A 25,137-nucleotide genomic window follows, 5' to 3' on the forward strand; every position below is an offset into this window, starting at 1 on the left:
TATAATACCCCTCTCTCTATTTTTTTAATTAAATTCTTATATAGTATTATATAAGGCATGATTTTTTTTATATTAATTGGACATTAATTTAATGATGAATAGATAGAAAATCAAATCATAAGAAAATGTAGAATAAATATATATATTATTTAATATATAGACAATAAGATATCATTTGATATTTAATGATAATCAAATATGTAGTGTAGCGAGAAGAAATGTTATTTTAGTTTTGATTAACACTACATATTATAATCAATTTTAAACAATTTTTTCTTTTAATTTTATTATAAAACATTAATTAATATAAAGCTTATAATATATAGTATATAATTTAAAAGCTTTCATTACTTTTTTGGATAAGGAGGAACACCTTCGACTAAGAATGAGATGCCACGGGATATTCGATGTATTTACATACATCTACTCTAGTTCAAGTTAGAAATGATCATCCAACTCAGTTGGTAGAGCACAAGGTTATTAACCTTGGGGTCGTGGGATCGAGTTTCACGGAAGGCATTTCATAATTCGGAGGTCTCCTACGGAAGCTGCTCTCAACCTTGGCGTTGGAGGCAGCCTACTATCCTACCTCCCCTTTACCCCATTACATATGAGAATAAGGGACAGCTAATTTACTCTAGTTCAAGTTAATTTTAGGATACGTTATTTGGTTTGACTGTCATCTATGTTTGTCGTTTGGGAATTAAACATGGTTAAAAATTTAAGAATTTTATTAATACATTCAAGTAATTGGATTAAGCTTAGATTAATTTAATAATTTAATCATATGAATTAAACAAAAACAACTGAAAGTTAATCAAAACAGATAAAAGTCGAAACTCAAAAATGAAATAATCGGAAAAAATTCTTTTTATTTTCGTTGTAACAAAAATACGTTTTAATTCATTTTTCATCATTGGTCTTTCTAAAAATGGTTTCCTCGGATATTTAAATATTTTTTCTTAATTATTATTTATTTATGTTTTAAATTGTTCCTGAATTATGACTCTGAATCTATATTTATTTGTCAAATTGAAATAATATAATTTCATCTCAAATTATTAGTTTATGTCAAATATGTTTTATTATTATTATTAAAATCGTTAGTTTAACTATTAAATGTCAAATTATATCTTATGTGTATTATATTATAATCTTACTTGATATGATTGTGATTAATTTTGGTTTAAACTAAACTAGTGGTTAATTTCGAATCCAACTAAAAAAGTGAACTAAATAAAAGGGTAAAGTACACAAATGGTCCTCTGACTATATGATGCTACTTTATTGAGTCCCCTGACTATTAAAAGTTACAAAATGGTCCTCCAACTATAGGAAGTTGCTTTGTTGAGTCCATCAACTATTAAAAGTTACAAAATGATCACCCGATTATTCATTATGTTCTAAACTCGTTCTTTTTTGTTGAAAAATTAACGACAGTCTGAGTTGGACATTCACATGCTAATTGAGATATGATAAAATACGATCTCATAATCTCAAACGACTATCATATCTCAGTCAACAAATTAACACTATCTCAGACTGTTGTTAATTTTTTAACGGAAAAGGACGAGTTTATAACAAAATAAATAGTTGCATGACCATTTTGTAACTTTTAATAGTAGAGTGACTCAACAAAAACACTCCCTATAGTTGGGGGACTATTTTATAACTTTTAATAGTTGAAGACTTAAAAAAATAATATTCTATAGTTGGGAACTATTCGTGTACTTTACTAAAAAAATAATAAAAACAATGCAAAACTTTATGGATTATTGAGAAAAAAATATGAAGCGTGATAAAAAAATGGGAGTCATTATAATATCGATTTTGATATTTTTACGGTAAATTACATGTTTAGTATCTAAATTATCAGTTTTGTTCCGTTTTAGTACTTAAACTTTCAATTTTTTCGAAATCTTACTTAACGTTTAGTTTTTGTTTCATTTTAGTACCTCACTGTTAAAAAGTTAACAACACTGCATTTTTATGGAAAATTACATTATTCATCACTCAATTATCTCTCACTCCTATTTTGGTACTAAAGTTTAAAAATTTCAATTTAACTACTCAACTTTCAAATTGCTCCTACTTTAATCACTCTAATTTATTTTATTAAAAAATTTTGTTACATTTTTTTATTATTTTATTAATACATAATTAAAAATGAAAAAAATAAATTTGAAAGTTAGAGTGACTAAATTAGGAGTAAATTGAAAGTTAAGTAATTAAAATAAAAAAATATTAAACTTTAATGACCAAAATAGGAGTGAGAATATAATTGAGTGATGAATGATGCAATTTACCCATAAAAAAGGTGCCACATGCAAATCACTCGTTAAGCTTTTTACGATGAGGTACTAAAACGAAACAAAAAAGTAAATGTTACGTATGATTTTTAAAAAAATTAAAAGTTTAGGTACTAAAACGGATAAAAACTGGTTGTTTAAATACTAAACGCGCAATTCACCCTTTTCTTTAAACGCGTATAATGTTTAAAGTTTTTCTATGATTCCAATAAATAAAGTGAGAGGCATAATTTAGTTTTTTTTATTAAAGATTATTATAAAAGTAATATATATTCGAAAGACTTTATTTGATAATGAATAATCAAATATATTTGTAACTAAGGTGCTTCCCGAGACCTCTTAAGATAACAACCATCCCCTTAACCACTGAAATTGTTTAGTTCATACAAGAAACATAATCTAATCAAATAGAAGTTCAAAGTTAGAATTTAATATTTAAATAGTGCATTAATCACTTAGAGAGCAAGTGGTAAAAGTTCTAAGTCGACATTTCTATTCTTCTTCATGTTGTAAGTTCAATACTTATTAAGAGTAAAATTTTTCTTCCCCTCTCTTAAATAATTGTTCTAAAGGAAAAAAATATTTAGAAAGCATAAATACTGTATATTTTTGTTCATACCATGATAATTATATGTTTTCTTTTAAATAATCATTATTAAAAATTATAGAAAATGATATGCCTTAAGACGTATTTATGTTATTTTTGTCATGTTTAATTTGTATGTCTTGGTTCATTTTGATTTTTTTATATTTATTTAAAATTATTTGATTTTAATTCTAGATTCATGATTTATTTGAAATTTGGATAATTTTATTATAAATTAATATGAGATAAATAAATACTTTATTTATTGATGAGATGTATTATATTTTTACACAAATAAATAACATTATTAAGAACAATAATCACAAATTTAAAATATAAATAATTTTATATCAGAATAGAATTTGATATGTATGTAATATTTATTTAGAAAACAAGTTGTGTTTTTTCCTGACAAACTATTTGTGTGATTATTAAAGAAAAAAGTTTAGATAGTACAGTAGAATCTGTATAAAATAATATTTGATAACTAATAATATTTTTAAAATAACATTTTTCTTCATCTCGACTTGGACCTAAGATCTAAATTAATAATTTCGATAAACTAATAAGATAATAATTTTTTGAAAAACCCTTATATAAATTTATGGTCATTTTAATATTATAAATTAATAATTCTATAAAATTAATAACCACACATAATGCTTTACTGTATTTGATCTGTCATGGTTGGATTTTAGACATCTTTTAGACGTGAAATCATGATTGGTTGGTTTTGATTTAGATTGACTAATTAAGAATGTTTGATGTTGTTTATATAATGGTTGATTTCCTTACCATACATTAACTTGCATTAAGTTTTAACTAATACTACGTACTACAATGAATTTTATCTTTTTATGGGTATATATTAAGTTCAATTAGTCATGTTATACATTAACATTATTCAACTAGTAAATACGATGTTTATGTTTTATTCATAAAAAAATAAGGTAATTTCATTGAATCAAAAAAACATATTTAGATTAATTATTAATTTATTGATTAATTAATATTTTTAACATAAATAAAATTACGTTATTCTAATATTATTAATTTATAGAAATTTTTTTATATGATGTAAGTTTTAATAAATTTACTGTCGATGTAAATGTATAGAAGTAGCCGCTGCGAAGTTAGTCTATTTGATTTATTCGGAAGGAATAAATAATGCTAATAAATTAGATTTATTTTACTGATGATTTCTCCAAAAGAATGTTTTGATTTATTAATTAATGAAATTAATAATTGTTTGAATGCGGCCTGGGAAGATGCCTATAACACCGACGACAAGAAAAAGGAGGAGCTTGTTGACGATCCGGTGAAGCTGAGTAAGAAGGTAGTCGATAAACTTAAGGAGGAGGAGGACGTAAGGAAGAGAGAAGCAAATGAATCAAAACACATGTTTCTTTTGCTGGTTTTGGATTCTGAAGGAGAGGTGAAGATTGATGAGTTACTTCCTCTGAAGAATCTCATTCCTAACTATCTTCCTTTGGATTCTGATGGAAAGGGTCTCATTGCCGAGGAACTTCAGAAACCCGAATACAAAATCCAGGTCTTAATCACATCAACTGGAGGAGTGTTAAATGAGCTTGTCCAAGAGATCAAAGTCGAACCCTTTTCCAAAGAAGAGACGAAGGAATTCTTAAAAGGGAACGTGATTCCTGAGCCTTGGAAAACTTATTGTCAAGATAAAACCAAGGTTTTGCCTGCTCAACTTATCATGTTAAAAGGAGCCTGGAAGCGCATTGAGAAACTAGATCCCGAACCACAGGATCGTGCTTCCGATGCAGCCCTTCAACTTTTTAATGCTGCAAAACCCGAGACACTGATTCTTCGTTTCGTTTACGAGACGTTGATCAATGATCGTTTGTTCGATTTCTTTTGGCATAGCTCGAACTTATTGGGGAACCATGGAGGCGTTCAGTACAATGCGCTGATCGCTCACTGGATCCTCGAAGGCCATCTTGATCTTGCCGATGGTGTGAAGAAGGCTTACGAGAAGGGATACGATATCATGATGGAGCTTGTGGATCTTGGCATACTGAAGTTGCAAGAGGACAATCTTATTGTTATCGAACAAGCAACGCTTACTCTCGAGGATCACGAGTGTCGAGAACACTTCGAGAAATCAAATCTGGGGCTGGCCGGCATGCTAAAGGGTGAAGAAAGCAAGGTGTTTGAAAGAATGGCACCTACTGATGGCATGATGAGAACAATGAGTGTGGATAAGGAAGGGAAATCAGTTTCCTCAATGTTGATTGATGGAAGCAGTCTATGTAGGGAAGACCCTGACACATTCTTCCAAGAAAAGGATCCCATCTCTTCAGAAAAAGAAAAGGATCTAAAAGTTTTGGCCCTTTTCAATCCCAGGATGGATTCACTCCCAAAACCCATATATCAAATAAAGAATCTGCTTTTGCTCGTGTTAAGAGGTTGTTATCTTCTTAATACGATTGATCAGATTAAGGATCTCGAGAATTTAGTGGCCCTCGAGGTATCTGGTTCGCCCTATGTGACCAAAATGGAGGAAGGTCTTTTCGATAAAATGACCAAACTCCAAAGCCTTAATCTATCTGCACTGGGAATTGAGTTATTGCCTTAAGTCTCCAACTTGAAAGAACTACGAAGGCTCATCCTTAAAGATTGCCGTTTACTGAAAGCTCTGCCAAAGGTAGCAAATCTCAAACACATGGAGGTAATTGATCTTTCTGGATCCTGCTCTTTGACAAGGCTCCAAGAAAAAAGTTTCAAGTCATTTAAAGAGCTCCGATTCGCATATATTTTGGGAACCAAAATCGAGAAACTACCGATCGTTCAGACCCTTCCGAAACTAACCATCCTCTTGCTAAAGGATGTGCTAGTTTGGCTGGATTGCGCTTCATGAAAAGTTTGCCAGCACTCAAGGTACTTGATATTTCAGGTGCTACTAGGATAAAGGAAATATTCTTTGATTGCTTTGATGGTACTGACAATCTTAGATTCCTTGACCTATCCGGAACCAATATCCGATTTTTGCCTGAAAGCCTCGGCAAACATCTCTGTCGTCTCACACTGAAAGGTTGTTCTAAGCTTGAAAAACTCTTGAACTCACAAGGGCTCACTGACCTGCAGGCTCTTGATCTTTCCAATTCCTCTGCTCTACAAAAGTTCCCAGATGATTTTTTTGTAAACCTGACCAGTCTTCAGTCCCTTGACCTCTCAAACTCCGAAGTTAAATGTTTTCCATCTCTTTCCAACCTTGGCAATCTTCGCAAGCTTTTGCTAAAGGGTTGCTCATTCGAAAGACTTCCCGAGTCGAAAACCTTTGGCTCATTTGAAGGGCTAACAAACCTTGAGGAACTTGATCTCTCGGATTGTAAGAGCCAGGCTGAGCAATTGCCGAGCTTGGAAGGTCTTAATAAGCTTAAGATTATTAAACTTTCAGGTTATAAAGCTCTGTCAGAAATAGATACCTTGGAGCACAAGTCTGAGCTTGAAGACCTTGATCTTTCATAAACCCAGATTTCGACCATACCAAACCTATCTTCTACCAAACTTCGTTCTATTATTCTGAATAAGTGCACCCAACTCAAAGAAGCTCCAGATTTTAAGATCTCTACCAAGATTTGCGAGCTTGACCTACGTGGTACAAGCTCTTTGAATTTGAAGGGTATAGATTTTGAAGCTTTGAGTCGTCCGTCTGAGCTTCGGAGACTAAGGTTATCCAAAGTTGCATTTGATTGCATTGGATCTTATTTGGCAAATTTGAAGCAACTTGAGGTTCTTGATCTTTCTGGAGAGGCTGTGGAGTCTTTGCCCTCCTTTCTCTCCAGCTTTACTGATTTAAAGCAGCTTTTGCTAAAAGGTTGTTCGAGTTTAAAGGAGTTGCAATGGCTGAAATCATTGAGTCAGCTAGATGTGCTTGATCTATCAGGGACCCAGGTGAAAAATCTTGGGGACGAAATTTCACCGTTAAGAAATATAAAGAATCTTCATATACCGGAGGAGGTGGCTAAAGAATTTAAAGGTGGGAAGAACGTTGACGCCCTACCGATGGAGCTAAAGCTGGATCCCTGTTGTATCTCTGAGCCTTCTGAGATTCCTCATGGGGATAAGAAGCCAAGGATAGTTGTGCATGGCGTAGAACTTCTCAAAAGTTTGAAGGAAAATTCCACATTGCTAGAGAGTATTAGGTATTCAATTTCATCGGTTCGAGCATAATGCAAAGATGAGGACAATTACAGTGACAACCGTAAGCATATCTTCGGTGATATCTACACCACGAACTGAAAAATTCATGCTAAAGAAGAAGTTGGTCAATCTTTGGAAATCCATGGATTTGATGATTTTCCCACTGGTGTTGAGGTTCTTCTGGAGCATGCCAAGTATGTCTTCTTGGTCGAAAATGGTTTTATGAAGAACTTGTCTGATTTAAAGCATGATAGCTTGAAGAACATCAGTGGTTGTTGGTTAGAGCGATGCAACAACATGGCAAGCATTGTTGCGGAGGCAGATCAAGGGAAGTGGGGAACCCTTGAGATTTTATGGATTTTGAACCTTCCCGAGTTGAAGAGTTTTTACGACGAGAAGGTGCAATCCCTGAGTTTTGGGAGCAGCATAAAGCGTTTGTACATCGACTGCTGCCCGAAGCTTGAAACTCTTTTCCCATAAGGGATCCCAGAAAATCTTGAAACTCTCGAAATTACATTTTGTGATAACTTAAAGAATTTGGTCGGAGATAAAGGCCCGGACGACAAGGAAACCCAGATCCCGGATTCGACAAATCAGAAAATGCAGACGATGAATCCAAAAGACAAAGAACCTAAGACCGAGACATGCACAAGCAAAAAAAGAGCCGAACATGTCGTCGTCGTCAGGCAAGAAATTGTCGGATATGACCAAGAGTTCAGCCCCAAAACAAATGCAGGAGATGAGTACTGAAGATAATGTGAAGGAAAGGGAGGCGGCGGCTGCAAGTTCAGAAGACCAAGGCAAAGGACCAGAGGATGCAAGTCCAATAGACAAGGGGAAGAACGACGTGGAAGCAGAGACGCATGCTGCAAGTCTAGAAGACAACGGAGATGAAGGACCGGAGGGTGCAAGTTCAGTGGATAAGGGAAAGAAGAACAAGGAAGTAGAGACGCAGGATCCAAGTATAGTAGATAAGGTCAATGGAGTAGACAAGGTCAAGGAGGACAAGGAAGAAGAGACAAATGCTATCGGTTTAGCAAACAAAGAAGGGAAGGCCCAGACGCAAAGCACAAGTGGAATCAATCTCAAGCATGTGCATATATCCTATTGTCCAATGCTTGAAACCGTTTTCTCATCACAGCAGGTGCCTGAAAAGCTGGAAATTCTCCGAATTAAGCATTGTGTTAAAATGAAGAGAGAGTTTTCGACGGAGTCAATCGACCTTGAATTACCAAACCTGCAGTCAGTGCATCTGTCAGACCTGCCAAATTGGACTAGTTCTGGAGCCGGATTTAAAATGAAGGAATCTGTTAAAAAGATCTTAGAGTTACCCACACCAAGGGAAGCCACTCCAGCTGCTCAGAATTAAGATTTGATGGAAGACAAAAGAAAAGACCTCAACAAGCAGGTTAGCCGTGCATAATTTCATGTTTGACATACTGATAGCTCCCCTGCATCTTTTCACTTTATACAATAATTCTACTGATATCATCATTATCTTCAAACATAAATCGACTATCTTGTCTCAGCTTGTTTATTGTGTTCTGAGGCATGACAGAAATACAGTGGATAAGGTAACAGATATAGAAAAGTAAAAGGAGGGCAGCCTAGAAGGTTTGATCATCTTAAAGCTGGACATACGAATCTCTGGTAAGTCAGATTGATTTGTTCAAGTAGAAAAGCAAAGAGAGATGATATCTTTAGATATTTGAATCTACATCTTTTTTTATGATAATCAATATATAACTTTTTTTCTTGGTAAAGCAGTCAGCTATGTTCTTTATAGGTTTGATGATACCATGATTTTTGGTGCTAAAAATTGAATGACTGATTGGGGCATTTAGACACTGCTGTTTCTGTAAACATATTGGCCTAAACAACTAACCCTATTCCAAACTGCAGATGTTTCCCTATTAGCAATACAATCATAAATAAAGGATCCAAACAGCAAGCTGCCCCCAATTAGTACACAAGGAAATAAATGGTTTTTCCAGGATGAGCTTCGTGTTCAAACATTAGTTGCAATGTCATGTTTTTATGCTTAGTTTCAAGTATTCGAAGAGTGCCCTATCTTTTCAAGACTTGAATAATTTCCTGAATGTACTAGTATTAGAGTGTGCATTAGAGTTGTTTGTTTCGAGGCCATTTCTTTTCCCAGCGTCGTTTCAATAAATTTGTAATATTACTTGGAAACCTTCTCCCTTTATGTACCTTTATATATATATATATATATGAGTTTTCTTGATCTTCAATTCCACATTTTTACAAGTACTCTTACTCTTCGCCTAACTTAAGGAGTGCAAGAATGGTGAAATCCATAACTTCACTAACTTGAGCATCGAAGCTTGCTCCCGATACCCAACTCTGATGGACTCTGACATCCATTCCTTCTCCTGTCGGTATTCCACCACCTATCAATAGCCGTATTCATAGGCGCTCAATAAATACCATCATAAATGGACACAGAATTTTATACCAAAGACAACCTCATAAAATTTTAGAGAGAAATAAATTATCAATAATAAATATAAAATATATTTAAATTATATTTAAAATTTGTAAAGTACAGTTGTCCTACCAACCCCTCTATCCATCACCAGTGCAAATTCACATGGGATCTACTAAAAGCCTCTTACTGTAAGAAAGAAATAACTTCAGCCGTACGGTATATCCATGTGTGGGTTTGCTATATACATTCTTTCACATTAAGTCCCTTTGTACTTGTTTAATTATTATTTTGACCCACTTAAGTTGTATTTTTTTTTGCAGTTGGGTTCATACAACATGTTTATTTTTATTTTAGTCTCGACATGTTAATTAGTATGTTTATTTAATTATTTGTAACATTATTATTTATTTATTTATTTTAGCCTTTTAACCTCTAATTTTGTTCAGTTTAGTCATTTTATAGATTAATTATTGTTTTAACCACTGTAAATTTTATTTCTGTCAATTTTCCCTAACATATTATTTACTTACTTAAGTTTAGTATTATTTATCATTTTTAATTGTTAATCATGTTTATTAATACTGACATTTTTATGTTTTATTTATTTTGAAAAAAATAGACACCATTATATTTTTTCAAAGGTATTAATTTTGGATGTCATGGATGCTCTCACTTTTATCATGCATAACCGATTCTCGAACTTAATCTTAATCCTGATGTTAGAACAAACCAAATTTAAAGATATTTTATTATATCTAAACTAATACGATTGATGGCGATTCTATCTCTTAACGAAATTTTCAAATACTCTGAACATTTTAAAGACATCACAAAATGGCTTTAGAAAATGATGGAATTCAATTCAAATAGGTGAACCAAATTCTTGAAAGAATCATATGGTTCCTACTTGGCTGATATTTATTTTTATTTGCTCTGGGGTGAAGTAAGCTTTAAGATTCCGTAAATTAAGAAAGAGCAAATTATGTATTTAGTACCTAAACTTTCATGTTTGATCTTCTTTAACACCTAATTTTTTTAAAAAAAATTCAGAATCATACTTAAAGTTTAGTTTTTATTTTTATTTTTAGTACCAAAACACAAGTGTTGAAAAAATTGAAATTTTAGGTACCAAAACACGTTTAGTACCTAAACCTTACTTAAGTTTTGAAAAAAATAGAAGTTTAGGTACTAAAACGGACCATAACTGATAATTTAGGTACTAAACGCGTCAAGTTTTTAACGACGGGTACTAAAATTAAATAAAAATGAGATATTAGGTATAACTTTGAAATTTGAAAGTTTAAGTACTAAACACATAATTTACCCGTCAAGAAAAAGAAAAAGTGGTAAAAGCCGAAGCTCTACCATTATGGTGAAAAGTGAAAACCACGGATCAGGGATAACTTGGAAAAAACTCGAACTACGATTCTCAGCAAGAAAAAGTAAAAGGGGTTGAGAGACTGACTTAATTACCTTTAATAAAGTAAATACACTAAGAGTATTTATTTCATTGTAAATTAAAAAATGACTTATTTATAATAATATTTTAATTGAATGATACGCTTATAATTTTAAAAAAATATTTTTTTATCAAATTCATAATTAAGTGACTTTAAATGTAATTTACTCATATTTTAATGGAGGGCTATATGATAATATGTGCTCCAAATACAAGATCATGTAACCCGGAAAAGCCCATTATCCGCCCAGTTTAACTTGCACAACAAGCCGACCCGAAATATAATTATCCTTTTCTCTTGGCTCCGATCTTTAGTCGATTTTCTTGTTTTCCTCTTCAGAACTCTTATTGAGACACAGAAAACCAAAGTTGAAATTTCTAAATCCTTAAGGCTTCAGCTTTTCTCTCTGGGCTTCGACTCTGTGGGGTGTATTTGAGATCCATGGCGGCCTTGCAATACCTAGAGTCTATTCAAAATGAACATCCAGAGCTAGCCGACTGGTACAATTCTCTTGCAGATCTGTATCAGAAGAAACTCTGGCATCAGCTCACTCTCAAGCTCGATCAGTTCGTTGCACTCTCCGCCTTTCAGGTATTTAATTCTATTCTATGTTGTTTGGGTTTGGAGTTCGTAGATCTCTTCTGTATTTTGGATTTCAGAATTGGAGACTTGGGGTTTTTGAATGGAGTCAATTACCTTTTTCTTTTTCTGTTCTTTTCTTTTTCCCTAGGGTTTTATAGTAGAATTAGGATTTCATTTCGGGGTTAATTAGGGTTTATCTGTTTTTTTATGACTATTTTTAGTTTTAACTTTGGAACGAAATAAATAAGAAATGTTTATTGCCTTGTTGTTTAATAACTCTGAGATTGTTAAAGAAAGTATACTCAGTTGCGTCTTGCCTTTTAATTTTTATTGTAATGTTTTTGCTCATGTAATTGTTGTTAACTTGCAGTAAGAAAGGAAAATAGTGGAAACCTTCGGGCTTGCACGCGGGATTAAGTTTGATGAAGTATATGAAAAATGAAAATTAGCATCTAAAGCTTTTTCATGTTTATTTCAGGACAAAAAACTTCTCTTAATTGTATAATTGAAAGCATTAGGGGCTATTCTTTTGACTTATGTTTTTGTATTCTACTTCTGGAAAATTCAATTGTGGTTTCCTACTGCCCTTTTGTGCCTGTGTATAATGCATGGATAACTAATCTGAAGCGTGGCTTACATGACGATTTTTCATTTTGAAAGTTGGCTTTCTATTTGTTTTAGTGCTTCATGCGGACATATTAGCAAATGAACTAATTGTACCCCCTGTGCTAGATGTTGGCTAGTTCATCTAATTTCCAATAGCACTTGTTTCTCTTAAATTTCAGGCTGGAGATGCACTGATAAAGTTGTATCACAACTTTATCACTGATTTTGAGACCAAGATTAATCCTCTCAAGCTTGCACATTTTGCTGTTATAGTTTCTCAGCAGTACTCAGAGAAAGAGGCTGCTATCAGTTTTCTTGAAGGGGTGATTGAAAAGCTTCAGGCTACTAAAGAGCGGCGCATAGAAGAGCCAATTCTTTATATTAAGATGCAAATCTCCAAATTCAAGCTTGAGCAAGGTGATCAAAAGGAATGCAAGAAACTTCTTGATGATGGAAAGAGTACCCTTGACAGTATGACTGACATAGATCCTTCTGTATATGCTACCTACTATTGGGTTTCATCTCAATACCATAAATTTCGCCAAGAATTTGCTGAGTTCTACAAATGTGCTCTCCTTTATCTTGCTTACACATCAGTGGAGTCTATCTCAGAATCTTTTAAGTTGGTATGTTTTTATTGGTTAATGTTTTCTATGCCAGTCCAATTTTATTACCTTATGATATTCTTGGAGCTTGTTAATCATACTTTTAAAAAAATGTTATTTACATTTGAGACTGCAGATAGTTGAATCTGGTTATTCGAAGTCCAGCATTATACTAACAAGCCCAACGGTTGTTGGTCATTAATTTTGCTTTTTTATGAAGCTTGTGTTACACTTCCTGTTGGTCAGACTTCAGATTCCCTCTGAGAATTGTTTTATCTACCAATTCATGTAACAGCACTGCCTCTGAAGTCTAAAGCCATGTCTTACTAGTTTTTTGAACCCTTTCTTTCATGCTAAAACTTCTTCTCTTATTTCCGATGTCTATAATTGTATAATATGATGGATGAATCAGGTTGCCAGGTATACATTTGATGACAAAAACGCACAAAAATGGCATTTGCACCTTTTTATTTGGCTGCTGAATATATTTATCCATTGGCTTTATTTCATTGTATTTTATTTTAAATTCTTTGGTATAGGATTTGGCATTTGATCTGTCCCTTTCTGCTCTTTTGGGCGATAACATTTACAACTTTGGAGAACTCCTTGCTCATCCAATTGTGAGTACATTTTTTATCAAGTTTTTTAATTTTACTATATTTTTTATCTGATGGTTTTACTGGCAAAATATTTTCATGTTGCGGCAGCAATATGAGCCATTATTTAGTTCAAATGATATTCCTGACTGTTTGTTCCTTTTTAACGAGTTTTGTCGGTAAAAGTTAACTTTTAATTGATGATACTCTGACCTGCTTGTTATTTTCTCTTTTATTAATATTTGAAGCATGTATAAGTTAACTCTTAGTTCAGGATACTGCTATTTACCCGATAAATGCCAGCAATGGTTCATTGAGGCATATTTCTGTGTCTGTTTTTATCTAAAATCTGATATAATTCCAATGTAGATGGAGGGTTTAGTTCAATTATAGTTTGGGCTGTTAATCAAGCTTTGGTTTGATGAAAATTTTTAAGCACCTTTTGTCTGTAGAGAGCTCCTCAAAAATGTTATGGAGATGATCGATGTAGTGCTTGATTAAGAAAATTGCTTCTATTTGCACAAAGATAAGGTTCGTAGGTCTAGTTTATGATGCTCAGGTTAAACATATGTGGAGGTTCAAGGGAGCTAAGTAGTGGCTGAAAGGTGCCGGCTGATAAGAGCTTCTTTTTGTTTTGTATTTTCTTTTATGCTATTGCAATTACATATGCGCATATGCTTATTTTTCATTGTGTAGGGCTGATTTAAAAGGCTCCTCGAAAATGTTACGGAGATGATCGATGTAGTGTTTGATTAAGAAAATTACTTCTAATTGCACAAATGTAAAGATCATAGGTCTAGTTTATGCCTTCTTTGGATATTTGGAAGTTTATTCCGGGTGTAGTGTTATGGTCAATTTGGAAGATTAGAAATGAAATTATCTTTGATAAAGGAAAATTGGACAGACTTTCACTGTTTTTCACTGTTCGTTTAAGGCTAGCGAGATGGTTTTTAGCTAAGTATCCTCTTGCCTCTATTAAGGTGGATTCTTTAATTGGTGATCCTTCCTTGGCAGATAGTATTTCTGCTTCTAAGGAATTGTCCAGGCCTATGTACTGTTGGATTCGTCCTCCTGTAGATTTTTTTAAGATGAATGTGGATGGGGCTTTTAGTAGAGTTGGGAGGGTTGCTGGAATTGGGGGCCTTCTCAGGGATTGGAATCGGGTTACACTTATGTCTTTTTCAGAAAATGTTGGTACTACTCCTCCCTATCTAGCAGAACTGAAAGCTATCAAAAAAGGCCTTGATATCTTTGTTTCTTCAGAATGGTTGTCGAAGGGCAGGCTCATTATTGAAAGTGATTGTAAGCTTGTAGTGGATTGGATCAAAGACCAAGCTTTAGTTCCTGTTTTCCTTACAAATTTTGTTAAGGAAATTGTGTCTATTATTTCTGTTAGAGATTTTATTGTTAGGTGGATTCCAAGATGTTGTAATTGCGAGGCTGACAAGCTAGCAAAGGAGGGGATCTGGTGATTTTGCATTCTGTTTCAGTTGGGGATTGTTTTAGAGCTATGTTGCTATAGGAGTGTGTGATGTCTTATGTTGTTTGTAAAAGTGTATTTAAGTCTTATGTAATTCGGCTATCATTAATAAATTGAGGTACTCTTTTCCTCCTTCCGCTAGTTGGTTCTTACCTTAGTGCAAAGAACCACTAAGAGGGAGGTTTTTAATGAGACATCCTATTCCTATCAAAAAAAAAAAAAAGGGTCTAGTTTATGATGGCTAGGTTAAATATATGTGGAGGTTCAAGGAAGCTAAGTAGTGGATGAAAGGTGCCAGATGATAAGGGCTTCTTTTTGTTTTGTATTTTCTTTTAGCTATTGCAATTACATGCATATATGCTTATTTTTCATTTTGTAGGGCTGATTTGAAAGGCTGCTTGTGTTGTAGGTTTTTTCCTTCTGAATTTCTTTGCGTTAATGTTTTTATTTTGTTATGTTTGAGATTACATTTGGCATCTTTTACAGATAAAGAGTCTTCTGGGGACCAAGGGGAGTGGCTTAGTGTTCCCCAAGGGACGAGGTCAAAGTTGCTGATAATTGTAAGTATGGTTAAAAACTAAACTACAATATGTTTTGATGCAGCCGCCCATCCGATGATCGAACTATTCCATTAAAAGTTATTGCTGAGAGAACAAAACTGTCGATTGAAGATGTCGAGCATCTTCTCATGAAGAGCCTGTCTGTATGTTAAAAGTCTTCTTCACATTTCTAGTGTTTGTTTTTTCACTTTTTCCTTTTCCTTTGATTAAGGGGAACAAATATATTTTGATGCAAGCAAAAGGAAAAAACAAATTATCAAGTATTGTATTACATTAATCTGGCTCCTTAGGTGGTTCAAAATTCTAAAGATAACTTGTATAACCTTTTTTTTGTGAATAACGACTGCAGGTTCATCTGATTGAGGGCATAATTGATCAAGTTGAGGGAGCAGTTCATGTTTCTTGGGTGCAGCCAAGAGTTTTGGGAATTCCACAGATCAAATCCTTGCGTGAGCGGTTGGATAGTTGGATGGAAAAAGTGCATACTGCCTCGTTATCGATTGAAGCTGAAACACCTGATCTTGTTGCATCATGATTTTCCTGTCCGGATCCTTCTTCCCATTGTAACAATTTCGTTATTCGGAAAGAAAGAAAAGGAGAGAGAGCGACGAGCAATGAGGATATCTATAAGTGTTGGTGATGTGTGCAGGTATTGCTTGATCCTTAAATCATTGTTCTGAAAGGAGGGGCTCGTGTACTAAACTTTTCACGTTTTCGCATTCGTTGGATCTACAATGGCAGTTGCATGCCTGAGGACACAGTTAAAACTGAAAAACATCATCCTTCTCTTTCTTCAAATTTGTATTGGGATTTTTCGTCAGATACAATCAAATCCACTTTTATGTGGATGAAAGTGCATTTTCATTTCCTTTTCTGCATAATTTATATTGTTTGGCTATGCTATACTAGGCGAAGTCGTACTTCTGGGCTATTTAACTACTAAGATGTTTAAGTTTGCCACTTACCTGTTATGTAAATGAATCTTATACATGATTAAGCTGCTACTTAAAGAATACAAAGCAACCACAATGATGCTCCTAGTCTCTTATTCAAGCAAATTCCGAATGCAGTCATTCTTGACTCACAAACGGCGAGGAACTAAAGTCTGTGCTGTAAAATGAGTCCTCTCCTCTGTAGTTTTCGTCTTCCTCTTCCCATTTGAGAACCTCTCTTATATATTTAAATGCTTCATCAATAGATACCCGGTGATCCCTTGACCTAGCTTGTGACACGAAGAGCTTCTGTCCGGTAAGGGAAGCATAAAGATCCTTTTACTTCATTGCAACGTAAAAGTAGGCCTGTTGAGCCAGAGACTAGTGACTATGAACTTGTCTCACTGAGCTGAAATCATTGAACCATTAATGCTTAAAGGCACCCGATTGACCTTGTCCTCAAACAGATCATACTTGTTTAGTATCAACACAAAAGGGGTATCCTTAAAGCAAGGGTGCCTTATCATCGTTTCAAATAGCTCCTCGTCTGCATCATCTTTTTTTGAAGTAGTGATCCACTGCCGCTGCTGCAAGGGTGCCTTATCATCGTTTCAAATAGCTCCTCGTCTGCATCATCTTTTTTTGAAGTAGTGATCCACTGCCGCTGCTATCTGGTGCTATCGACATCAGATCATAATCACTGAGGACAACACAGAAGACTACTACTGGCACATCCTCAAACATTTCCACCCACTTGCATCCTTCATTAATCCCCTTCGTGTTTACCCTTATGAGTTGATACCTATAAAAGAAAAAAAAGGGAGATAAGTTAGCCTTACAGATGCAATACAAGATCAAATCTCATATGATCTAACGATAACCACTAGAGCTGAAAAGTAATTATATTTAATCTGTGAATGCATTGAACAATATGATAAAAGAAACAGACAGCAAACATTGGTGCTGTGACCGCATGTGATGAGAACATTATTGACCAAATCTTTCATTTAAGGCAACAGCGGAACCAGAATGTCAGGAAAGAATTACTCGGTTAGGGGTTGGGAGGGAGCTTCCAAATTGTCTGTGTATGTTTTGGACATTGGACTACGATCATCGAATGAAAACTGTAACACCCCCGACCCTCACCCAACCCGGATACGAATTTGAGGTGTCACATTGACTTTTCAACGCTTTGACTCTTTGAAAATCCGACTAAAATTTGACAATGAAAACAAATACTGAATATTTTTACATAACCTTAATAAAACATAGTTACAAGACATATCAGAGCTTTTGCGATTTAAACATTTATAGTACATGCCAACAAAATTTCAAATAACAAAATCACATACTATTCAAATCATTCTGATATGATATTCTTCAAAGATATCTTGTCTTGCCCTTGCTTACTCTGCTGACTTCTCTAAACCTACGTGCGAAAACATTCACATAAAATTGTTTAATTAGCCCAACGCATATCACTGAGAACTTAAGGTATGTGAATACTTTGAGGTTGTGCACTGTGATTGTAGTCGAAACTGCTGCGTAGAATTTGCACCGAAGTGCCACGTAGAATTTGCACCGAAGTGCCACGTAGAATTTGCACCGAAGTGCCACGTAGAATATGCACCGAAGTGTCACATAGATTTGTCCCGAAAGACCGCATAGAATTATCCCGAAGGACCGCGTAGAATCCTCAACTCTTGGTATGCCAATTATGCCTCTAATTCTCATAATACATACTTTTGGCTTTAACAATATAAATATTCACATAGCATTATTCGAATGATCATTTATTCACATAAACATATACTCATACAATGGGCGTAATTCAAAATCATATATTGTTCTCCATTAAAATCATTCATATAATCAAATATAAAAAAAATATCATATCAGACAGTTCATACCCAAAATATTCACATGCTATATAAAAAAATAAATTATCGTATAAAATAGTTTGGGTAATTCGTACCCAAAATCATATTAAAAAAACATTTAATAAATCAATATAAAAATATATTTCATAACATAATACAAATCATTTTATTCAAAAACATTTGAGGTTGGCTCATCGCAAGCCGTCCCCCAATCATATATAAAATAAATAAGTTGCACTCACTTTTGTCTCACTTAAATCCTAAGCAAAATCCTTTTTCACTTTCGTTAAATCTCTTTACTACTTCGTGTCGCTCTGTACTTACTCTTGATCGAAATCTACACATTAACATAACCAAAATGAATACCATATCTCAAATAATTGTTAACTCAATAGCATTTATATAAACTAAATAAAACCTCTAATTTACAATTTCAGGCTGAACATTATCGGTACTCTATACCCAGTATCGATACTTCCCATATATGGTACCGATACCTATAAAGAAAAAAACAACTATTTAGTTCATTTATAAAATATACGGCATTTAGTAAAGTTATTATTAAGAAATATTAGTTAATTATTATGTTGCTTTTAAAAATAAAGATAAATTGTACAAACCACACAAACTTGTAGTAAAAGAATTATTGTTATTTCTTGATATTTCATGTTCGAGCACCATAAATGCCAAGGATATGTACGTTCAATGTCAAATAGTTGAGTCTTCTGACTATTGAAAGTTATAAAATGATCATCCGACTATTCATGTATTCTAAACTCATCAGTGAACTCAATAAAATAATGTCACGTAATTTGGGGATCATTAGTGTACTTTAAATCAGTGTTACTAAGCACTAACTCAGTGTGTATATATAAATGGGCTTGGGTTGGGGAAAGGTTCAACGGGTTCGTAGAACTTAATGATATTTATTACCTTCTACAAATAGATGGGCTTACTTGGTATGCATGGCATGACCTTTGAGCATTAAAAATCCAATTCTGCAACTTGTTGATATTTCATTAGGCCTTACAGGAACTTCATTCTTTGGACTTGTGGCTCTTGTTTAACTTGGTCCCCCGGTGCTGAGATGGCCAGATATGATTCGCCCTCAAAACTCCAACAAGGAACCTATCTAATGAAGCCATGCTCACCCTCAACATTATCCTATCCAGAATCTACTCCTCTCATAATCTGACCTTTGCTTTCCTGGCTGGGATTCTCTTCTCAATCCCATGGATCACATTCAAACTCATTACACCATCTCTTCTTCTCACACTGCTTCTGCAATTCACTTCTCTGATTATAGTCCAACTGCATACCATAATCTTAATTTCTTTTGACCCTTTTTTGCCACTCTACTTGCACACCCCAAAGGTCATAAATTTCACCCTTTTGTCATATTATGGTCTTCATGTTATTCCCATATGGCATTTTAGATTGGTAAAACATGATGTAGATAAACGCTATGGCTGGGACTTCAGTCCTTCAGCGAACCAACTTCTTTTCACCTCCTGTAGATCCGTCACAAAGCTCAGACTTGAGTTTGAGGTTGAAGGAGCAACACTGCTTATCTCTCCTCAAGAGCTGCAAGAATTTGGAAGAATTCAAGCAAGCCCATGCCCAGATCGTCAAGTGGGGCATCTTTTGGAACTCCTTTTCTGCAAGCAATCTGGTGGCTGCATGTGCTCTCTCAGATTGGGGTAGCATGGACTATGCTTGTTCGATTTTTCGACAAATCGATGATCCGGGTACTTTCGAATTCAATACCATGATTAGAGCTTATGTCAAAGATATGAACTTTGGGGAAGCTTTAGCTTTTTATAGTGAGATGTTTGAAAGAGGGGTTGAGCCTGATAATTTCACTTATCCTGCACTTTTCAAGGCTTGTGCCTGGTTAAAGGCAAAAGAGGAAGGGATGCAAATTCATGGGCATGCATTTAAGCTTGGGTTTGAAAATGATGTGTATGTGCAGAACAGCTTGATCAATATGTATGGCAAATGTGGGGACATAGTACATGCTAGTTCAGTTTTTGAGGAAATGGATGAAAAGAGTGTTGCTTCTTGGAGTGCTATTATTGCAGCAAATGCTAGTTTAGGAATGTGGAATGAGTGTTTGATGGTATTTGGGAAGATGAGTAGTGAGGGATGTTGGAGGCCTGAAGAAAGCACACTGGTCACTGTGCTCTCTGCTTGTACTCACTTGAGTGCTCTGGATTCGGGGAAATGCGCCCATGGTGCCTTACTGAGGAACATTAGTGAACTCAATGTTATAGTTCAAACTTCCTTGATCGACATGTATGTCAAGTGCGGGTGTTTGGAGAAAGGATTATCACTCTTTCATAGGATGGCCAAAAGGAACCAGATGTCCTATGCTGTAATGATTTCAGGGCTTGCCATGCATGGACATGGTGAAGAAGCTCTAAGGATACATTCAATGATGCTTGAAGAAGGTCTTGAACCAGACGACGTCGTCTATGTGGGCGTATTAAGTGCTTGCAGTCATGCTGGCCTTGTCGATGAGGGCTTTCAGTGCTTTTATAGAATGAAATCTGGGCATGGAATAGAACCAACTGTTCAACATTATGGTTGCATGGTAGATCTTATGGGAAAAGCTGGGATGATCAATGAAGCTCTTGAGTTCATCAACAGCATGCCTATCGAGCCCAATGATGTGGTCTGGAGAAGCCTCCTCAGTGCTTGTAGAGTTCATTGTAACCTGAAAATTGGAGAGATTGCAGCTAAGCATCTATTCCAGTTGAACTCGCAAAATCCCGGTGACTATGTGATACTGTCGAATATGTATGCACGAGCTGAAAAGTGGCCAGAGGTAGCTAAAGTTCGAATGGAAATGGCTAGAAAAGGTTTAAGCCAGGTGCCAGGATTCAGCTTGGTCGAGGTTGAGAGAAGAATCCACAAGTTTGTCTCGCAAGATACGTCACTTCCTCGGCGCAAAAGCATCTACGAAATGATTCACCAGATGGAGTGGCAGTTGAAATTTGAAGGTTATACTCCAGACACATCTCAGGTATTACTGGATGTAGATGAAGAAGAGAAGAGACAGAGATTGAAAGGCCATAGTCAGAAGCTAGCCATTGCATTTGCGCTCATCCAGACGACTCAGGGCACTCCTATAAGAATATCTAGAAATCTTACGATGTGCAATGACTGTCATACCTATACCAAACTAATATCGATCATCTACGAACGTGAAATTATCATAAGAGATCGTAATCGGTTCCACCATTTTAAAGACGGAACTTGTTCTTGTAGAGATTACTGGTGAACCGATAAATTGCCATTTTCATGATTTTGATTCTTCCATCTGCCATGCTATTTCCATGATTTTGATTCTTCCATCTGTCATGCTATTTCCATTAAATTCTAATTTTATCTTTGCCAGCAATTGTATTTCTGAGAAAAAAATGAAGGAAAGAAAGAACGGTGCATTGAAACCACAGAACTCGCATGGTGAGAAATGCAGTCATGAATCAAATCATTTTCGTGTTACATTCTCTGATCGACACAGATGAAGAAGAAAGTTGCCAAACGATATAAAAGATCTAAAATCAACTTAAATTTTCTAAATCTGTTTGAATTGAAATTTTCCTCTTCCGTTCCTTACAAATTCAATGGTTTTCCAGGGTTTCTTCAGCGTTCAATATGAAATACTCAAACCAGCTTGAAAGAGAGTTCTACAGAAAAATAAATCAGAATCCTTTTAGCCTTTAGGGCTTTACATGCTCCCTGATAAACTGTTCTACTTGTGCTATTTCACCCTTCAAACCAGAAGCTTCGACAATGGTAACCGCGTTTCTACACTGAGAGAACGTAAATACTTCTCCGGGTACTCCTAGTGTGAAGTCATTTGAAATATCAGCTGCCGATATTGCACTTCTTGATGCCTTTAGTTTCTCACTATAAAATAGTAAAAACATACAGATCAAGTATATAATAATAATAAATGAAATGTGCAAAAGATTACATTTTCTAGAGAGATGCATATTTTTATGTGTCTATGCAAGCAGCATATCCCGAGTTTCTATTTCTATCTGTTGAAAGTATCGGCTAGGGTTTTGTGTAATTACAGAACCATAGAGCATGCAGAGAAAAATGAACTTGAGACCATACATTTCCTTTTCTAATTGCTTTCTGATGAACTCCTTGGTATGTGCAGTCACTTTATCAGATTTGTTGCAACAGATGAGAACTGGAATTTTCTTCTTGACCACACTGGCCCTGGTCAAAATATCATATAGATATCTGTTGCACAAAAGCGAATGTCATATTTAAAATCCTTCTTGGCAATCAGAAAGCGGAAGAAAGACTTGCAAGAGTAGCGTGTGCATTATCATAGCTATTCTTACTCTGAAACTGAAGAGCAATTTGGTAAGAACTCCACAGCATCCACAACAAACAAAATGCCAGCTGCTTGAGGCAAGAAGTCATCCAGTTTGGGCCGCAAACGAGAGTGCCCAGGAACATCAACAAGATGGACAGGCTTGACTTTTCTCTTCTGTTAAAATTAGTTTTTCTATTAAAAATGAATGTGGAGTTGGATAAAATTTGGACAATGATCCAAAAACAGAAATAAGAGGCTTAACCCATATGCCTTGTAGAAAAACAGAAAGCATAGTAGAACCTCAGAAAAGAAGGTTAAGGTGAATTACCTTGTTACTTTCAGAGTTCATCACGAAAGTCCCCTCATTTGGTTCCATTGATGTAACAGTACCCTGATGTGAGGAACCATCACGAAGCTGACATGGGAATAATGTCAAGAAAGTTACGACAACATCACACAACTAGACATTTCAATTATTATTGCACATTTGGCAGCCATAACAGGACAATCTCTAGAAGAATTTAGTAATTCGGAAAGTTTTTTAAAAGGAACAACACAAATAATGGCACTGCATACCACATAGTAAAGAACAGTTTTTCCGCTCCCACTAAGGCCAGTGAGTATAATGGTATTTGATTTTGTGCGTCTGAACAAGCGAACTGCAAGACAAAGAGGAAGAAAAAGTAAATATATATAAATTTAAGTTCAATTGAGAAACTGATTATATCAGAAAACTGCCTCGAGAAAATCTCACCTTAAGCCATTTCAACCAAATAGGGTTTAAAGTAACGTCTTTTCTCAATTGGAATCCATAAAATTAAAAACATGGCAACCCACTTTAAGATAACATCTTGTATCTTTAAACGAGTCTAAGTAGGTTTTAATCAAAATGATAACCTAAATGCTCATGCATTGAGAAACTAATAAAATCTAACAAGCGTTTGTAGGTTAAACAATCAATTATTAAGATCAAAACATCTAAGAGACGGCATTTCATTTTTTTAAATGCATAAACCAAGATAAGATATGAAACACGAGGAAAATACTACCAACTAATTTTTCAAGAAACATTAAAATAAGCAGCATTTTTGTTCGATGATTATTATTTATAATGCAAAGCGAACTTACTGGAGAAAAGAAAGATAGTCATGAGCAAGACAGCAATAGCAACATAGAGTTGAGTTGGGGGTATTTCATTCAAATATTCAATAGCAGGATGCAACCACTGCTCCACTTGATTCTTCCACGGCTCCAATTGAATCTTCAACTGCTCTAATTGCTCCTTCCACTGTTCTATCCCGTCCATCGCTAGAGTTTTGGGTTAAACGAGATATGAAAACCTAGAAAACGCAAAACCTAGATTCAATAACTAAATCTTTTCTGAATCATGAACTAAAGAAGTTCTAAAAAACAAGGAAGCTTGTCTGGTTCAAGGCTACACATTGTTTTTTCACTTGGTGAAAGCTGAGTATTTTAGAGGAACGCAGATTCATCGTTTTAACATTCAAAAGTTGGATATTTTCCCCCCGTAATGCTGTCCTATATTATACTATAAATTGAAAGTAACATAGACGTAGAAACAACGATAATCGAAGTTTTAGATCCATTAGATTACGAATTAGCCAAATTGAGATTCAAAAGTACTTCAAATAAGTGGAAAAAAAATAAACCAAATCTCAAATGAGAAAGTTTTCGATTAAGATTTAGGGTAAAATACCAACTTTAGCTATGAACTCGCAATTTCATTAAAATGGAATTTGAATATCAAAGTTGTAAATTACATACCTTTAACGTATTTCCTCTCTCGCGGAGAAAAAGATACTGTTTCTTTTATCTTCCTTCTGGCGAAGGAAAAACCGAAGCACGACTGAACTATGGGGGAATGCTCCCGTGAGTCGTTTAATATACTGTTAAAAAAAATAGGTACCGGTTTTGTTATTGACTAAAAAAATTATCTGTTTTGTTATTATTTTGTATAAAAAAATCGGTAAAAAATTATCAAAAATATTATTATTTTTATCGGTTTTATTATTATTTAATATTTTATCGGGTAAAAATATATCGGTTTTATTATTGTTGTGCATAATAAAATTGGTAAAAATTACCGAAAATATCATTATTTTAACAAAACAGGTAAAGCGCTATTGATTTTGTTATTTTTTTACCGGTTTTGTTATTGTTGGGCATTTTACCGGAAATGTTAAAAAATATTGATGTTTTAAGTAGAAATAATAATATTTTTAGGTAATTTTTACCGATTTTATTAACCTAATAATAACAAAACCGATAAAAATAAACTTTTTAATAATAAAATTAGTAAACACAATTTATACAATTTTTTAAAAAATTCTTTATTATAAATATCAAATACAATAAAATAATATTATTTATTAACAAAATAATAATATTATTTTTAAAATATTAGAATAATTTATTTAATATTATTTATGTCAATATTACTATTAAAATATTATATCTATAATTTAATAAATAAAAAATTATGATTATTATATTTTATTAAAATAAAATTATTATAAATTATATTTATTATTTATTATTATAAGAATAATATATCATTAATTA

At 34.2% G+C, this 25,137-nt stretch overlaps 3 protein-coding genes and 1 pseudogene across 4 annotated transcripts; 3 read left to right on the top strand and 1 right to left on the bottom strand.

The window, feature by feature from the left end:
* The first annotated feature begins 4,090 nt into the window (after window positions 1-4,090).
* On the top strand, window positions 4,091-9,217 carry LOC120164317 (annotated as a pseudogene).
* Window positions 9,218-11,282: 2,065 nt separating this feature from the next.
* LOC120164318 (26S proteasome non-ATPase regulatory subunit 13 homolog A-like) lies at window positions 11,283-16,271 on the top strand. The gene is made up of 6 exons (XM_039174066.1): window positions 11,283-11,565; window positions 12,342-12,788; window positions 13,307-13,387; window positions 15,330-15,384; window positions 15,440-15,546; window positions 15,753-16,271. The coding sequence occupies exons 1-6, from the start codon at window positions 11,416-11,418 to the stop codon at window positions 15,936-15,938; spliced, it is 1,026 nt and encodes a 341-aa protein (XP_039029997.1). The 5' UTR covers window positions 11,283-11,415; the 3' UTR covers window positions 15,939-16,271.
* A 3,140-nt stretch (window positions 16,272-19,411) lies between these two features.
* LOC120164338 (pentatricopeptide repeat-containing protein At1g31920-like) lies at window positions 19,412-21,543 on the top strand. Of its 2 annotated transcripts, XM_039174088.1 has the most exons (2): window positions 19,412-19,702; window positions 19,772-21,543. In XM_039174088.1, the coding sequence occupies exons 1-2, from the start codon at window positions 19,681-19,683 to the stop codon at window positions 21,496-21,498; spliced, it is 1,749 nt and encodes a 582-aa protein (XP_039030019.1). In that variant the 5' UTR covers window positions 19,412-19,680; the 3' UTR covers window positions 21,499-21,543. The 2 variants fall into 2 exon arrangements, with proteins under 2 accessions (XP_039030019.1, XP_039030018.1); XM_039174087.1 differs by having other exon boundaries at window positions 19,413-21,543.
* A 233-nt stretch (window positions 21,544-21,776) lies between these two features.
* On the bottom strand, window positions 21,777-24,445 carry LOC120164218 (signal recognition particle receptor subunit beta-like). Its single transcript, XM_039173977.1, has 7 exons — window positions 24,340-24,445; window positions 23,683-23,894; window positions 23,131-23,213; window positions 22,883-22,969; window positions 22,580-22,728; window positions 22,344-22,475; window positions 21,777-22,130 (listed from the first exon to the last, which is right to left on the bottom strand). The coding sequence occupies exons 2-7, from the start codon at window positions 23,858-23,860 to the stop codon at window positions 21,941-21,943; spliced, it is 819 nt and encodes a 272-aa protein (XP_039029908.1). The 5' UTR covers window positions 23,861-23,894; window positions 24,340-24,445; the 3' UTR covers window positions 21,777-21,940.
* Window positions 24,446-25,137: the final 692 nt, after the last annotated feature.

This window comes from Hibiscus syriacus, unplaced genomic scaffold (genome assembly GCF_006381635.1).
Source record: "Hibiscus syriacus cultivar Baekdansim isolate YM2019G1 unplaced genomic scaffold, ASM638163v2 tig00111506_pilon, whole genome shotgun sequence".
Taxonomy (NCBI): Eukaryota; Viridiplantae; Streptophyta; class Magnoliopsida; order Malvales; family Malvaceae; genus Hibiscus; species Hibiscus syriacus.

Excerpts from the sequence above, each read along its gene's own strand:
- LOC120164318 (XM_039174066.1), top strand. The coding sequence starts at position 11,416 with ATGGCGGCCTTGCAATACCTAGAGTCTATTCAAAATGAACATCCAGAG. Across the intron at positions 11,566-12,341 it reads TTGCACTCTCCGCCTTTCAG|GCTGGAGATGCACTGATAAA; the intron begins GTATTTAATTCT and ends CTTAAATTTCAG. Across the intron at positions 12,789-13,306 it reads TCTCAGAATCTTTTAAGTTG|GATTTGGCATTTGATCTGTC; the intron begins GTATGTTTTTAT and ends TCTTTGGTATAG.
- LOC120164338 (XM_039174087.1), top strand. The coding sequence starts at position 19,681 with ATGGCTGGGACTTCAGTCCTTCAGCGAACCAACTTCTTTTCACCTCCT.
- LOC120164218 (XM_039173977.1), bottom strand. The coding sequence starts at position 23,860 with ATGGACGGGATAGAACAGTGGAAGGAGCAATTAGAGCAGTTGAAGATT. Across the intron at positions 23,214-23,682 it reads GACTATCTTTCTTTTCTCCA|TTCGCTTGTTCAGACGCACA; the intron begins GTAAGTTCGCTT and ends TTTGTCTTGCAG. Across the intron at positions 22,476-22,579 it reads AATTGCTCTTCAGTTTCAGA|ATATCTATATGATATTTTGA; the intron begins GTAAGAATAGCT and ends TTTGTGCAACAG.